We start from the raw sequence: 15,626 nt of genomic DNA on the forward strand, positions 1-15,626 counted from the left end.
TTCTTCCTGAATCTAATACTGACCCCAGAAAGCTCCCATCTTCTGATGAAACAACTGGAAACTGTCAATGCAGTATGATTTACTTTTTACAAAGTAATTTGAAGTGAAATTCAACTGAACTAAGGTGGACGTGCTTCTGAATCATTCTAAAACTCATTTTACAGGCGAGGGAGAAAAGCACTTTAAAGATGTGATCCATTTTGTCCTAAAGTAGATATTGAAAATAGCTATGCTATTTCTCTTCAGAAACAATAAAGCAAAGTTATAACAAGCAATTTGTACAGCCACACATACTGTACCTGTTTAGAGTTACCAAAAAAAAAAAAAGTCTCATATCACCTTGAACATATTTTTTCTCTCTTTTTCTAAAATTTTCTTTCTTTATGCACCTGTATGTTCTCAAGCTAATTTGAGGCATTTCATGATAGAACTACATTCCCTAGAATGGCAGATATGCATACAAAATTGCTATGAGCAAATAAGTAGAGATTTCATGATAAGTAGTGACAAAATATCATTACTTGAATGTTGTAAGTGTTTGCCTTAACAAATTTTCTTTTTATCTTTAGCAAATGATGTAGTGTCATGTACATTGACTGTAGATTGGGATAATTTATTACAAAACCATTGTTTTAACAGAAAAAAAAAAAAAGGATTTTAAATTTCATATTAAGAAAATATCAAAGAGCTAAGTAAGAATGAATTGTAGAACCAACTGCAAATATTTTTCCTTATGTATCATTGAAGAGGATTTCAAAGTCATGTATCCACATATATCCAGGTGCAGTGCTGTAATTTGCACTCCTTTCATTTTAATTCAGGACTGTGGTTCTCAAATCCATCCAGAGGAGTCCTGTGGCTTGCAGCCTCTGTCTCATGAATACCTCTTCAGAATTTCACAGACAGTGCTTAAGACCTGCGAAGCTGGAGACACAAAAGGTTTGTACTTAATGTCTTCTGAGAACTAGCTCACACGCTTCACCAAAGCAAAACTAGAAAAAAATATTTCCTCTTCTCTATGCGCATGTACTAACCTAACAATAGATATAACTAATTCCTTGTAAGAGTTACAGATTTTTCAAATCAGATTAGTTTGTGACAATTTTTAGTTCGACAAGTTCATTACCAGTGATGCAACACTTCATGTGTTATTGTCAGTTAGCCTGTGAAGTTCATTGAAATATTTCCATCAAAACACCAAAAATATTAAAATAAATGATGATTTATTCTAACTGAAAGGGATTGTCTAAACTTAAAAAAAAAAAAAAACACTTTTGAAAAAGAATATGATTTGACTCATTCCAATTTTATATTTCTACTTCTCTATTGGTAACAAAAAAATTACAATTTCAAATTAAGCAAACAATAAAGTGTTTGTTTTTACATGTCACTGTCTGAAATAACAAGATGGACAAAATAGTGTGGTTGAAATGTCTTTTTTTAAAGTAATGGTTATATATCAACAAGTATGATCAAGAAAGATAGGTAGAATGGCAGGTATTCTTCTTTAGGTTACAGCTGCATGAATATTTATTTACCTTAACAAATATGAGTAATCCATAGGACTACTTGTGTTTGTAGTCCTATACATGGCTTAAGTTGCTTCTGCATTAGACAATAAGTAATTTTCTTTAATTCTTTATTAGATGGATGAAAAATAAAACCAAACTCCTGTATGATCTACTACCACAAATGTGGTTTTTGTTTTTTTTTAATCTTCCTGTAGATAGGAGCAGCTACTCACAGCAATGAACTTGCACAAACTCGAGAAATAATCAATACAAAGTAACAGAAATGCTTGAGCTGCCTGAATGTTTTCACTTGGTATGAAACATAGAGACCTATATTTGTTTTTCAGTGTTAAATGAAGGAAACACACAAAGGAGACACTGCTGTACCTGACAGCACGTTTTAGTCACACAAGTTATGAATCATGAAGAAGCACAAAATAGCCTATGTTAATACATGAGGATGTAAACCTCCTGACTAGAAAGCCCAAACCAAATTGACAGAAGAGTCCTTCTGGGGCAGACAGTCTCCTTCTCTTTAAATATAATGTGCTTCTTGTGAATACCATATCTAGCTAAGGAGAGCTGAATATAAAATCTATTTACAAGCTTATTGCTAAAAACATATAGATTTAAAATGGAAACTACTTCAGGAAATGTAGTCTCAAAGGACAAGTCTATAAAAAAGGGAAGAATAATTTTGGCTTATGAAGTGAAAGGTTGCCAAAAGATGTCTAATGAGCCTAGAACTGACATGTGCAGTATCCAGCAAGAAGTGGCTGTATAGTTTCATGTGTGTCACAGCCTCAAACTGGAACTGGAGTTTTGGAACTGGAGCCAAACAAATCGCTTTTTGTGCAACATCGTTCAAAATTTGTAACAATAAAACAAAATCGTAGTCCTGACAGTGGACATTTTCCTAACACGTATGGGAGTAATTGCAAATTCCCAGCTAAAGCTGCAACGTCTCTTTTATTTAAATAACTTAAATTTTCAGAGAAGCCAACCCATGACCTGTTTCCTTTAAGAAGAAGTAAGGCAGCATCATAGGTTCTTCTTATGCTAGTTAACGGCTTAGTTGTACAGGAATACTTGATTTTCTATTGCAGCAAAATGTATCTGTGCTGGCCAAAGCTTGTCGTGTTGATGCAGACATGGGCAGAGGCTGAAGCAAGGAAGCAGAGGTAAAGATGAAACCTTAATTTCTCTGAAGTTGATGGTAAAGCTGAGAAGTGTCACTAGGATTTCATGCCTCATTTCTACTCCTGTGATATGGCATAGAGGCAGTAGTAGAGGGTCTAACCAAAGGTGGAACTGACTACTCCCATCCTACTACACTCCGTGGCACAGTTCTCTAGAGGAGGCTCAGCATCTTACCAAATATGTACTTGATTTACACATTTCTTTCTCTTTTACTGATATATGCAAAGGTGAATATTAAACAGGGGAAGTTTCAGTCTTTACATCTTGTTGGGATCACAGAAAGAAATTATGATTTTTATAGCAAAAAAAAAAATAAAATCCTTTTGCCTTTAGAAAATCCCCTTTGATTTCAGTTTTTAACCCATTGTCATAGAAAAAACAGCTCTCTGTTCAGTATTGCTACGGTATTATTAATGACAAAGCAGTCAGTAAGCAGCAACCATGTGTTTGGCTCCTCAGAGAGAGAGACGATTGTGTAAGGACCATGAGGACCCCAAGCTGTTCTGAAGTCCTGCAGGTGAATTAGACTATTGCAGTCTGTGGAGATTTGGTGGAAATTTTTGTGGAAATTTGCAGACACTCACAAAATCTTATGCATTAAGAGATCACAGCTTCACTTCTAAGTTGTGCCTCTCTGCTATGACATACATGCTTTAGTAGTATTCAGTTTTCCCCACTTTCCAGAACTGTAGCCAGTTCAACATAATTCTGCACAAACTCTCTTTTTGCCTTTCAGAGGCTGTCTGAATTTAGGTTCAACACAGACACAAGCTGATGCAGAACCAAATGAGTGTCTCCCTTAATTACAAGGAGTAAATGTCAGTTTGAACATAAGTCTGCAGGTCTAAGATCATTTTATTCTGTAGCATGAAAATCATATCCTTTTAAAAATAATGTTATGTGTGTTTTCCATTAATGTAGTTAAAAGCAAAAGAAAAAATAAATATTTCTATAACCTATTCCTGGAGAAAACATCTTTTAAAAGTGTTAGGATCCCAAACAGACACCAAATGTAAAAGTAAACTAGACACAAATCAACAAACTACTTTTAGCTTCAGCTTAGTTAAATATTTAAATTCAGATATGAGTTTTCAGTTTAGACTTTTTTTTCCTTTTCTGTGGATAATTGTTTGCACTATATAAAATCTTTGCTTTTGATCTTGAACATAAAATCTATGTATTTGTGGCTATGCCAATGGGAAATGTTGAATAAAAATAAGAGGCTGAAAGCCCTGTCCAGAAGAAAAAATAAATAAATAAATTCAATTTAAGTGTACATCCTTAATTGGTTAAAACTTTGTGACTTTAGGCTAACATTTGTGTGCTTTTTAAATACAGGTAAATAGTCCTGATTATTTTTTCAAAGGGTATTTGTTTTCATACCAGTTAAAGAGAGCTATTTACAGGAGTACAGGCAATGTTTTATCTCCTATCCTAAGCAGAAGATTTATGTATGCAACTGATAAGCCTCTTTAATGAGCCCAAAATCCAGTTTACCTTCACTATTTCTGTGGCAACCTGTTATTTACAGGCTTTCATAAAACTTTGTATTTAGCAGCTTCAGTTTGGGAATAAACTTAAACTCACAGCAGCTAACGCTTGCTCTCTCCTTCAGTGAATGCTACGTAAACTTGCCTTAGCCTGATAAAATCAGTGCTCTCAGCTGAAGCAGCACAAAACACAGATTCACTGAAATTATGCTGAAAGCTACATTGTGTGCTGCTACCCTACATAAGTGGAAAAAAATAAACAAACAAACAAAAATATAAAAAAAGAAAACAGCCTCCACAACCTTACAATTGGAATAGAAATGTGTTTAATTTCCAACCCAATATTGTTTGTGATTTTTACTGTTACATTTTCATATTAAAGATTCATTTTATCTTTTAGTGAAATTTTATTTGTGAAGGTTAGGAATGCAGTGACTAAGTGCTGTGAAGTTATAGGAGGAAAAAATCATAATGACTAGATTTAAAATGCATATATTTGCATAATTTTAAAAGTCTATGTAAATATAGCAACTGCATCCACTCTGTGAACATTAAATGTCAGTGCTTCCTATAAACATGGGTTTTCCATGATATGTCATTGTTCTCTATTTTTTTGCCACTCATCTTTAGCATATACCCCCCCAAAAAAGAGATTTTTTTTTCTCAGTGATTGAATATAAATCAAACAATTTTAAAGATTTTCAAAAGGTGCTTATCACTTTCAGTTGCCAAAGTTTAAACTTTTAGTGTTCAGACATTTCAGATCCTTAATATTCATTTTATGTAGTTATCCTTTTCTAGTTTATTACCTAAACCAAATCAGCTCATAAATATATATGAAGTAAAGCAGAATGTTCCATAAAATGAGGGATCTCAGATGTTGTAGCCATTGCCAGAACTTTTATGTATTTGATTTGAAAGAAAAATTGCAATGTCAGGCAAAAACTGCCCAGTTTTCATTTATTTTTTAGATATAAATCACTGCCCCAAACAACTATCAGATTGTTTTTGAAAAACTGTACAGCATTGGTAGTCTCTGAGTCCAAACCTCAAACCAACTATCCATTATATCCATACTCAGAAAGCTGAAAGCAATTTAAGGTATTTTTATGGCACCTACTATTGTGTTATATGAGTCCTGGCACTTTTCAGTCTATCTTCTTGAGTGCAGTGAAGCTGGGAATGACCACTTAGCCACAGATTGCAGATGGGGCACAGAGGGAGTACTGAGGGAACATGATCTACCACTGGCCACAGAAATCTTGGAGTGCCAAAGCATGCCTGGCCTCAGTGGTGGAAGAGCATGCCCAGCTCCAAAACTTGGGTAGTCACTGTGTAGCTTTAGGTAAAAATTCACTTTACTCCCTGGATAAAAACTCTATGTAAGGTCTCACCCAAGAACCAAAGGTCAGGCCTCTCTTCTCCCAAATAAATTACAAAGTTGCAACTATACTACTGTTCTGTCCTAAAGGATTTTTAACTTTAAGCGGTACTCAATTGGCAAGAAGGACACACAGCTTGGTGGTTAGGACACAAAGAAAGTGATTTTTGAAGCTACTATGTGCGAGGAGCACTCAGCAGCTCCACCTCCCTGCTCATGGCCTGGCACCATGGCCCGGGGCGCTCCCTTCTGCCTTTCTCTGCTTTCTCTGCCGAAACAGGCCGCTTGCCCAATGGTCGCCTTTAGGAGCTAGGTTCTAAAGTGTGATAACATCATTGTCTTGACTTTCATTTATTTGCAGCCTGCCATCATTTTCTTCACATCACCTGCAAGTGTAGCTGACATGGGGTGCTTCTGGCACGGAGCAGAAGCAGCTGCAGCAGGGCAGGCTGCACAGCAGACAGAGCTGCACAGTTGCAGCACCATGGGAGGCATTCTGCCCTCAGAGGTGCCAGTTCGTATTCCTGTACAAACAATTCTTGGCAGTTTTATTTGGGAGGACTTTCATCTGCCACTGACCAAAGCATTTGCTTAGGACTTCCCTCCAGTTCAAGCACAGGCTGCCTCCCCGGAAACCTCCTCTCTCCTGAGGTAGCAGCCAGCTCCTCCAAGGCCTCTGGGGCTTGGCAGAGTTGCTTCGCTCAGCCTCCCACTCTGCCCCTGGCCTCATAAACATTGATAAATAGCAGCCTTGTTTTGTGCTATGGCTTCTGGTGTCATAACAATATATCAAACGCTGAGAAGCGCACCAGGCTGGCTGCTGCACTGCTGTCTGGTAGGAGAGGCTGCAGGTCTGCTCTGCAGACATTTATCTGCTGGTGGAACCATTTGCTGGTCTGCAAGTAGAAAGCAAAGCGTGCTAACAAGGCTTGATAGCACTGACACAAGACACAAGAATCTGGGGGCATTTTTTTTTTTTTTTTTGTGTAACTCCTTTAATCTGAGGAAAAAGCAGATTTTGCTGGCATAACTACATAGTAACACACAGTCATAGACACATAGAATCCCTCTGATTTCCAGTAGGATTTTGGAATTAAACAGCTTTACAGAACCAAAATAACTAAAGCATTCATTTTTACCTAACAGATGCCTCAAACCCACTGACTTTGGATAATCCCATTTTACAATCGAAAACTGCAAAATCTTTTTTTTTTTTTTTTTTTTTAATAGGGATCAGGCACATATATTGTTCATCTTACTAACTTCAACCACCTGAAATGCATATATGTATTGTTCAGTGTGGTTGTCTGAATTCTCCCAAATTGAAATGGGCACTGCTGAGGGAAAGCCATCCTCTCTCTTGCTTCATTTTTCAATCCAGTGGCTTTCAAAGTCTTGCTTTGATCAACCAGCCAATTTTTAGATCAGAATAAGAATGAATCTTGATAGATGAGAATGAATCTTGTCTTTGGACGCTTCTGAACCATGGATACATCCTATCCCCATTCTGCCTCCTCACCTCTTTGCCTTTATTTTATCCCCTCAGTTGGGAAAGGACAAGCTGAGGTGAGAAAGGCAAAGTGAACTGAGAAATAAACTCACACGCTACTGTCAAATTTGAGCATTCACAACTCTTTCAGAAAAAGCAAAACCTCCCATGCTTGCTAAATGCAAAGGAATGCAGAAAAAGGAAATAGTCTCTTCAAAGGGTAGAGACAGATTTAATTTAAGGAAAACTCACATGATAAAAGGCTTGAGAACATGTCACTCATTTCGTAATAGTAAGGTTACTCACAAAAATACAGATGAGATGCTGATACCCTGTTGCTGTTTTCCAGGGCAGTGGATTGTCCCTTGCCTCAGCTGCTCTGACAACAGAACCTGCGACTGGAGAGCAATAACATGGCAGCCCCACAACTGCCAACACTCTGTGCTGGCTAAGCCTGAACTCCAGCGCTGTGTGGAGGGCAGAAGGGTAAGTAACAGATTTTGCACTTTAATTTGTTATTATTTACTTAGATATTTAGTGTTCTGGGGTCTTAAAAGCAATTTTATAGTGTAAGAAAAATCCCTTTTTATTATAATGGGAAAAAAACAGAAGGAAACAAAAACTGCTATCAATAATTTAGTCTCTATGCAGTCACAGTTGTATGCTGCCATTTCACACAAACCTTAGGTCACATCAGTGGAGTGTCAGGACCTATGGGGAACACGGTTATCAACGAGACCTGCAGTGAGTATGTAAGCACTGTCAGTGGAGAAGGGATTTGCATTGTTACAGTTTGTCTCGCACTTTATGTGTAATTTCGGTTTCTTCTGCTGCATACCTAATGCATGGCATTGCTTGTGCACACTAATCTTACCAAGTCTTCTTGCACATTCTTTTCTTATAGTGAAGCTTCTAAGGTGATTGCTTGGAAATACAAGGGTGCCTTAATAGGCATGCTATGACTGTAAAACTGTTGAAAGAGAGCTCTGATCTGAGGCTCAGGTACATTACTGAGGATACAAGTATCCAGAAAGTAAGTAATTAATTGTTATAAAGATTTTTATAGTTTATTGTTTAGGTAACAAAATAGTAACTAACAATGACATTTTGATGGAATCCAAGACCATTTCTATATGGAAAAAATACAAAAATTATAGTCTTCTGATTAACATTGTCTCCTTCTTTTCTGGTCATTCCTTGTTTTGCACAGCATTCTTCATTGCCATTTGGCTTTATTTCTGCCTGTAGTTCTCTCCATTACTATAGTGCTTTGGGTCTCTCCTACCATACTTTTCTCAAAAACAAGAAAACAAAACCATAGGTTTATATGACAGAGAAGAAGCTTGATTTGCTCCTTATTAACAAAACAAGCACTTCTGCATTGACCACAGGAAAAATAAATATATTGCTAGCTTTGGTCTTTAATTTCCATTTACTGGAAAATTTTTTCCATTTACTGGAAAATTTTAAGGCTGCTTCAATAAGTAAACACCTTTTGGTCAGGATAGCAGAACAACATACCAATATGGACGTGTTTTGCCAGCATAGTGTGAGAGGGTTATGTTAACATTCCCATCTCCTCAGTCCAACTACTCATATTCACCAGGACAACATTTGTTAAAGGTCTATTAAAACCAATTTTAATTCAAAATCCACTATGTTATGACTTTCATCTACTCCAGTGTCAGACAAGAACCCTATCCCATGTGAAGCACATTAACACAGCATGAGAAAAATCTCTGTAAAACTAATTGCACTTGCTTCCCATTCTGCATCTTTTGCAAAAAATCTTCCACCATTGTCTGATAACTTTTACTGGTCTGTAGAAAGCTGCTGAATCACTCCTGTTACCTTTGCACAGATGTCCATTTAACTGGTTTATTCATTTAAAGTCATCATTCTAACGCATTTTCCCCTTTTGCTATATTTCTCCTATGTTTTCCCTCTAACGTGATTTTTGTTGTCACATTGCAGTAGTATTCACTTTGTATAGCATTTCCAAATAACATTTGTGCTTCTTTCACCAAATAAATAAATGTAGAGTCTGGATCAACTCCCTCACTTCAGTAGAACTCAAGTCAGAGAAACAAAATCACCAACCTAGGTGAAGATACTGAGATGATTTAGAGTGTTTGTTTGATTTATACTTCTTCTTTGATGAAGCTAGGTGAGAATAACAGAATTAATTCATGTGTCCACTTCTCAGAATGTGCTCAGCTTACTTTTGTAACCCTGTATTCTAAGGTTTTGTAGTATGCCTTCGTACTTCAAGTATTCAGCTTGTGTAACATTGATCTCTTCAAAATCTACATTTTGCTATATCAGAGGCAAAATTGCTCCATCAGAACTGGAAGTAACTGTGAGTTCTCCCAACCCAGCCCTATTTTCTTAAGTTCAAACGACACAATATCTCAGTTCTTGCTCAAAGTTTATTCCAAATTAAGGCAATAAAGTTTCCATTCAACCCACATAATTACCAAATCTTCATTTGTAAAGCAGAGAGACATATGTGAGTAACATCAATGGGTTAAATGACATCACGACTTCTATAAAAAATACTAACATGCCTCTGTGACTGACTTTGTTTCTTGAATACCCTTCATACACAGTTCAGACTCATGCAAGCTTTGATCAGGAATTTAACGTAAAGCAATTACTAAAGTTTGTGGTTCAGTAAGCTGAAGTCTCTGACTTTTGTCCTGAAAAAAATACATGCATTAGTTTCAAGATTCTGACCTGCTAGGCTTTGCTTCTTATTGCAAATAATAAGGCATGATAAGATAGCAGAAGTGTCTGTGACTATGTCTTTTCTTTAAAAAGGAGGTGTTAATCTCTATGCTGCTGTCAAATTCCAACTATGACAACTGCAGGTTGTTTTCTCATGCTCCACTTGTAGTTGAAAAAAAAAAAAAAAACATGCAAAAAGAAAAAAAAATGTGTATGTTGCTCTTCAGCTCCAATGCATGGGAAAAGAAGAATACAATATATTTACCACTACTGTGATTGTCTCTGGTCTGGATGTGCATCAACTGATAAAATAATAAGGAGAGTGAATGCTAATGGTCTCTTTGTGGATGCAGCATGTGTGAGATCAACTGTATATACAATTATTCTTTTCTTCCCATGTTTCATAGAACAACAGTAGAATGCAGTGATGATATGTCTCTTACTCTTTAATTTATTTATGCATTTATTAATGTTTCCTAAAGATATTTATGATGTACAAACAGCACTTCTTTCCTATATTTCTTCATACAAAAACCTACCAAATCATGTTTCATAATTTTGTTTTCTAACTTCAAGCTACTTTCACGTCTTATATTAAAATTGATTTGTACTTTAGAGCTTATCTCTAAAATTATTATCTCCTTTCTCTGTAACAGAAATTCATTTTCCCTGGCTATGACTTCAGATTGGTTTCACATCATTGCTTATTACTATTTTAATCTGTGTGCATATAAAACTATGCTTGAGCTAAGTTGTTTCTGTTTCGTAAAACCTAAGACCACCCGTAGTGAAACAATAACACTCAGTGGAGACATGAGAAAGGATACACATTCACAAAAACAGTTTGTAAGAAGCCTTATTTTTCTTTATGATGTGTTAGCAAGACTAGTCAGTCATATGTTTACATTTCAGACACAGTAAACAGGAAAATTCTGAAGTGTTGAGTCTAAAGTGGTTCTGGCCAAGTAGATTTTCATTCAGTCCACTCTTGGTATCTGTAGCCCTTGTTCACTGTTTTAAACTCTTAGTAAGTAGTGAGATACAGGTTATGTTGTTCATAGGGAACTCCACATATATGCTCTAATTGAATGAAAGAAATAGGCAGGCATAATAAAAATATCTGTATTATATTGGCTCAACAAAATCCTCTGTAAGTGTGGTTAACAAGCTTTTGCTGTAAGATTTATGCAATTCTGTGAAAACATTAAGCTTTGATTTCTGTACAAGATCTTTATAAATAGGTAAAAGGAAAAGGGGTTCTAACAGGTAATTATTTATCCAATTAGCAACACATAGAAAGCTGCCCTCAGTAACAGGGAGGGATATGTATTTTGTTTATCATTGAGAAATATTGTTCAGTTTAGTCTTATAACAAAGTACCATTGAATCATGTGTAATTAAGAACAGGAAATATGAAAAGGTAATATTTGTTGAAGTACTTAAAATTCAGCTGTTAAAGCAAGAAGTTTAGCTTATTATTTCTTAATAATATTTTGGAGTTAAGTACTGTTTTGGACTTACAGATGTTTGAATTTCCTAAGCATGGTTAATTTATAATGATAGGTCTGGTTAAGAAGTGGATTCCACTATGCTTACACAATCTCTTAAGGCCTGTAAGCTATAAGGGATTTATTTATTTATTTATTTTCACAAAAAAAACATTTGCAACAGAAGACACTGAAAACATCTGTCTGTGTGAAAGTATTGTTCTCTGTCTGGTAAAATTATAGCCTTATGTATGCCTGATCCTTTAGTCATCCTGCAGACAAATCCCCCATTGACCTGAACAGTGCATGGCTGAGCCTTGTGCCAGACTGTTATGTAAATGAGTTACAGAACATTCTTCACACCTGAACCATTCTTTGGCTTATTATTGTCATGGAGCTAAATATCCACAGAGCCCTGATTCAAATAGTACATGGCATGCACAGTTACAGTAAGCTCATGCAACTGTAAAGAATCAACTGTTGCCATAACTACCACGCATTCAATTACATTTAATGATTATTCTAATTCATCAAAGCTCTTGGGTTATTTGAAAGACATAAGTTTTATTCCAGGGGCTATACACCACTGACTTTAGCCTCTGAGTTGTCCAAGCATTTACTAATAATGAAGCGGATCTGCAAAGGGTGGATGCTTTGGAAGATGCTTTCTGATGGTCTGCATACCATGACAAAATATGCTCTGTCAGTTCTGCACAAAGGCAGTTTGAAAAGTGGTTTTGCAGGTAGGATAACCTACGAATGTCACGTTCTTCCCCATGAGTTTTGTTTTAGGCAGAAGAAAAGGAGTATTTTTTTCCAGGATTTCCAGATGGTTGGAACAACTGTTAGAACCAGATTGTTGGATACAGAGAAGGTCTTAATGAATGGATGCTCAGTGTGCACAGATTTGCTGATGATATGCTATGCATCCAGCAGCCTGGGATGCATTGGATTACAAGGACTGCACACCTATCTTTCCATATGAGATCTTTGCTGCATTTATTGGAGAGCATTCCCTTCAAAATCCCAGTACACACAGTCTCCAGGATGTGACTGCTGATATGTCCAGTGAAGATTACAGAGAGACTTCAGAGCTCTCTGTTAGGGCTAGAGGACAGGGACCATAGGTTTCACATACTGCAGTGATGGATTTAATTATATGTTTTTCAGCAAAACCATGATTTCACTTTGCAAGAAATGAAAGAGTAAATGAAGAGTGTGTGAGGGCAAGTGTTTTGCTCTGTTTTTGACATCAGAAAAAAAAAAAAAGAAAGAGTCTGATGAGTCATGATGAGTCATTCTCTGTCATTGATGGTCTGCAATGTTTGAGACTTTGAAAATATTTAGAATGACACTTGACACTATAAGAGATTATGGAGTGTAGAGTGTTGGCCTTGGCTGTATTTCTTCACTTTTTTTTTTTTTTTTTTTTTTTTTTTTGAGGGGGTGGAGTGGGGCAGGGAGGGGAGGAATTGTCTTGTTCTGCTATTTGAATTCAGGGGTAGATGAGATTAGATCAAATACAGCTAGAAGGAAAAATATCTATCAGCATCTTAGTCAGAGTACAATGAAGAGTAAGCAAAAAGATGCATTTATCAAATCAGTGTAATTTATAACTGAATGTGCTCCTTTGCAATTAGTGATTCCAAAATGGCATCATGGTAGATAGAATAGCAGAAGAGAAACAATCTAACATGTTCTACCAACTACAGTGTGTAGCCTGGTAGAGTTTGTTTGTTATTCTGCTAATGGTGTTCTATGTCTTTATAGAAATGTTCTCACCCACACGGCAAGTTAATGATAACCTTCTCTACTAATATCTGAGAACTACTCTTTAAGTAGATATACATCTATATACTACAGTGATGGACTCATAAAATGGAGATTAAAGAGACGTGGATATAGACAGATTGAAGATATTAAGATGTTTTGCAAGTTAAAAGAATTCTTGTTTAAAACCTCAAGTTAGCCTACTTTAGAATTAGGTCATATCATAAGTGCAGACTGTCTTCCAAATTGTAAATAATGGTGTGCATGTTTGTGTTTGTCAGAGAGAGAAAGAGAGAGAGCATCTAACAGATCCTTACATTACCAAGGATCCTTGACTTCTGAGTCATGTTATGCTTGGTTTAAGGATGCTTCTTGTGGCACAATATGAAAAGAGTCGGAAATCCCCTTGCATGTGAGAGAAGTGCTTGTGCTGTCCAAGCACGAACAGCAGCTGTTTAAAAATGTGTGCTGTGAAGCAGCTTTGAGAGGTCTAGAACAGGAGGTTAAAGAGCCCCTGTGTGTTCAGTGCTTGTTTCAATGTATTTGCTACCACACATAATGGTTCTCTGCTACCCACAATGGTCATGTCATTGCCATGTGCATTGTTGGCCTTGCCACCAGATCAGGATTCATCTGAAATGGCTTCTATACTATGGGAACTTTCTTTGTTACACTGCTGTAGCTCATTTTTACTCACAATAGGCTCATAGTGGAAACTGGAGCCAGTCACTAAAACTGTGACATTCCTGAAGAGGCTAGATAGATAGAGATGTATTAGATGATGTATTAGATGAGAGAAGTCCATGATGCTTTCACCACATAAATTCTCCAAGACAAGCTTTGCAAATATGTTCTTAAATATGTAATATTGTGTAGTCTAAATTTTATTTGCATAACCAAATAGTCAAGGTGGAAGTTGTAAAACATCAAAAAACAAATCAAGTTTAAAAAACAAATAAAAAAAAAAACAACGTACAGGATGATAACTAGTGCCCGAGGAGGTAGGATAAGAGGCATCCTGCTGCACAGAAAGCAGGGTTGTTACTGTGTCATGACTCTGTAGGGTTTCTGACTCCCCATTTTACATTTATGCTTCTCTGTGTGTACTTATGGCTGATGTGACTGTGGTATCAGGAGATTACACATACAGTTTCATCAAAGAACCGCAATGAACCTGGGTTCTTTTTGCCTTTAGACATTTGTCTTTGCTTACACGTTCCTTTTCACCTTTGAACATTTGCCTTTGCTTACACATTCTTTTCAGCAGGAGGAAATGTTAGTCCTATCCACTAAAAATGGGGCAATTACATTAAAAAAAAAAAAAAAAAAAAAAAAAAAGCCTTACATTCTGTGGTCTCCACATACAGAGATGCTTGATTTGGCAGGGGATTCAACAGAACTTGTAGAAGCAACCCTAAATAAATCTGACTATTCAGTTGCAGACTGCTGACACATTGCTCAACCTGAAGTGTCTTCCAACTCTCTTCAGGACACAATGCTTCCTAATGGTCATGTCACACACACCCCAGGACTGTATTGAGATTCTTTGTCACCAGAGTAACTCCCTTTTTTATTCTCTCTGAAATGACAGAAAAAAACATCTCTTTACAAATAAGGCAGCAGCTGCATTCATTGATGTGTGTTACTTTGGTGTAAATTTAAATGAATCACATTTATGGAAGACAGAAGTTTAGCAAGACATGCTGTGTAGGAGCAAACCACATGAAAAACTGGAGGAACTAGAGCAGGAAACTGCAAGCAGTCAAGAGAGGCACTATACTAGCAACTGGAAGCAAATATAACCTTAAGCTAAAGAAAATAGCAGTAACTCCGTAATTATAGCCATCTATAACTTACACTTTTTAAGACTGATTTTGTCTTTGAAAATCTTTTTGTTAATCAGATCACAAATATTTTGCTAAAGGAGAATTTTAGTACTGAGCTGTCATGCCTTTGGAACTGGCAGCTCACAGAGAGATATCTTGACTGCTGTGAAAAGGTTTTAAAACCTCCAGCCTAGCTGAATTCTTTTCTTTCCTTTTGTTTTTTGGAGTGTACAACTTCTAAGTCATATATCTTTTTTCCATTTGAAGATTCTTTTTATAGGCGACTCAACTAACAGAGGGATGATGTACTATCTAATAGAAAGAGTGAATGAGACTCTTCAAGAATGGCAAAAGACTCATGATGTTAAATGTTATCATAATATCAATGAGGGGAAAACATTTATCAGTTACTCCTATTATCCCCAGTTTTGGATGACTGCAAAACAGAGACCAACATTTGAAAAAGCGCTAGAACAACTGCTACAGAGGTACTGTATGAACTCCATTGCTGGCTTGCTTGTGTTTTATTCTATTCACAAATGTGTTTAACAGATCTTGCAATTAAAGTAACCAAACAATTAAACACAACGTGTGCAGACCGTATTGTGTGGTTGAAAAATAGTAGAATATGACATCAGGCCTCTGATCAGCGTGCCAGATACAGTTCACTGAAATGCAATGCAATGCAGTTAAAATGTTTGCCATCTGTTTTAAGACAACATGTGTTGTTTTTTCTTTCTGGGTT

General features: G+C 36.4%; 1 protein-coding gene across 6 annotated transcripts in view; it reads left to right on the top strand.

Moving 5' to 3' along the window:
* CPED1 (cadherin like and PC-esterase domain containing 1) overlaps nt 1-15,626 on the top strand; it is a 146,969-nt gene that overhangs the window by 121,936 nt on the left and 9,407 nt on the right. For 4 of the 6 annotated variants that reach the window (XM_082760410.1, XM_082760411.1, XM_082760409.1 and 1 more), the window contains 3 exons: nt 822-939; nt 7,421-7,557; nt 15,149-15,369. In XM_082760410.1, coding sequence (XP_082616536.1) covers nt 822-939; nt 7,421-7,557; nt 15,149-15,369 — 476 coding nt within the window. Of the gene's footprint in view, nt 1-821; nt 940-7,420; nt 7,558-7,975; nt 8,071-15,148; nt 15,370-15,626 lie in introns of those variants that run through there. The other 2 variants (XM_082760414.1, XM_082760413.1) reach the window with 2 other exon arrangements.

Source organism: Aythya marila, assembly GCF_965140915.1.
Source record: "Aythya marila genome assembly, chromosome: 1".
Classification (NCBI taxonomy): domain Eukaryota; kingdom Metazoa; phylum Chordata; class Aves; order Anseriformes; family Anatidae; genus Aythya; species Aythya marila.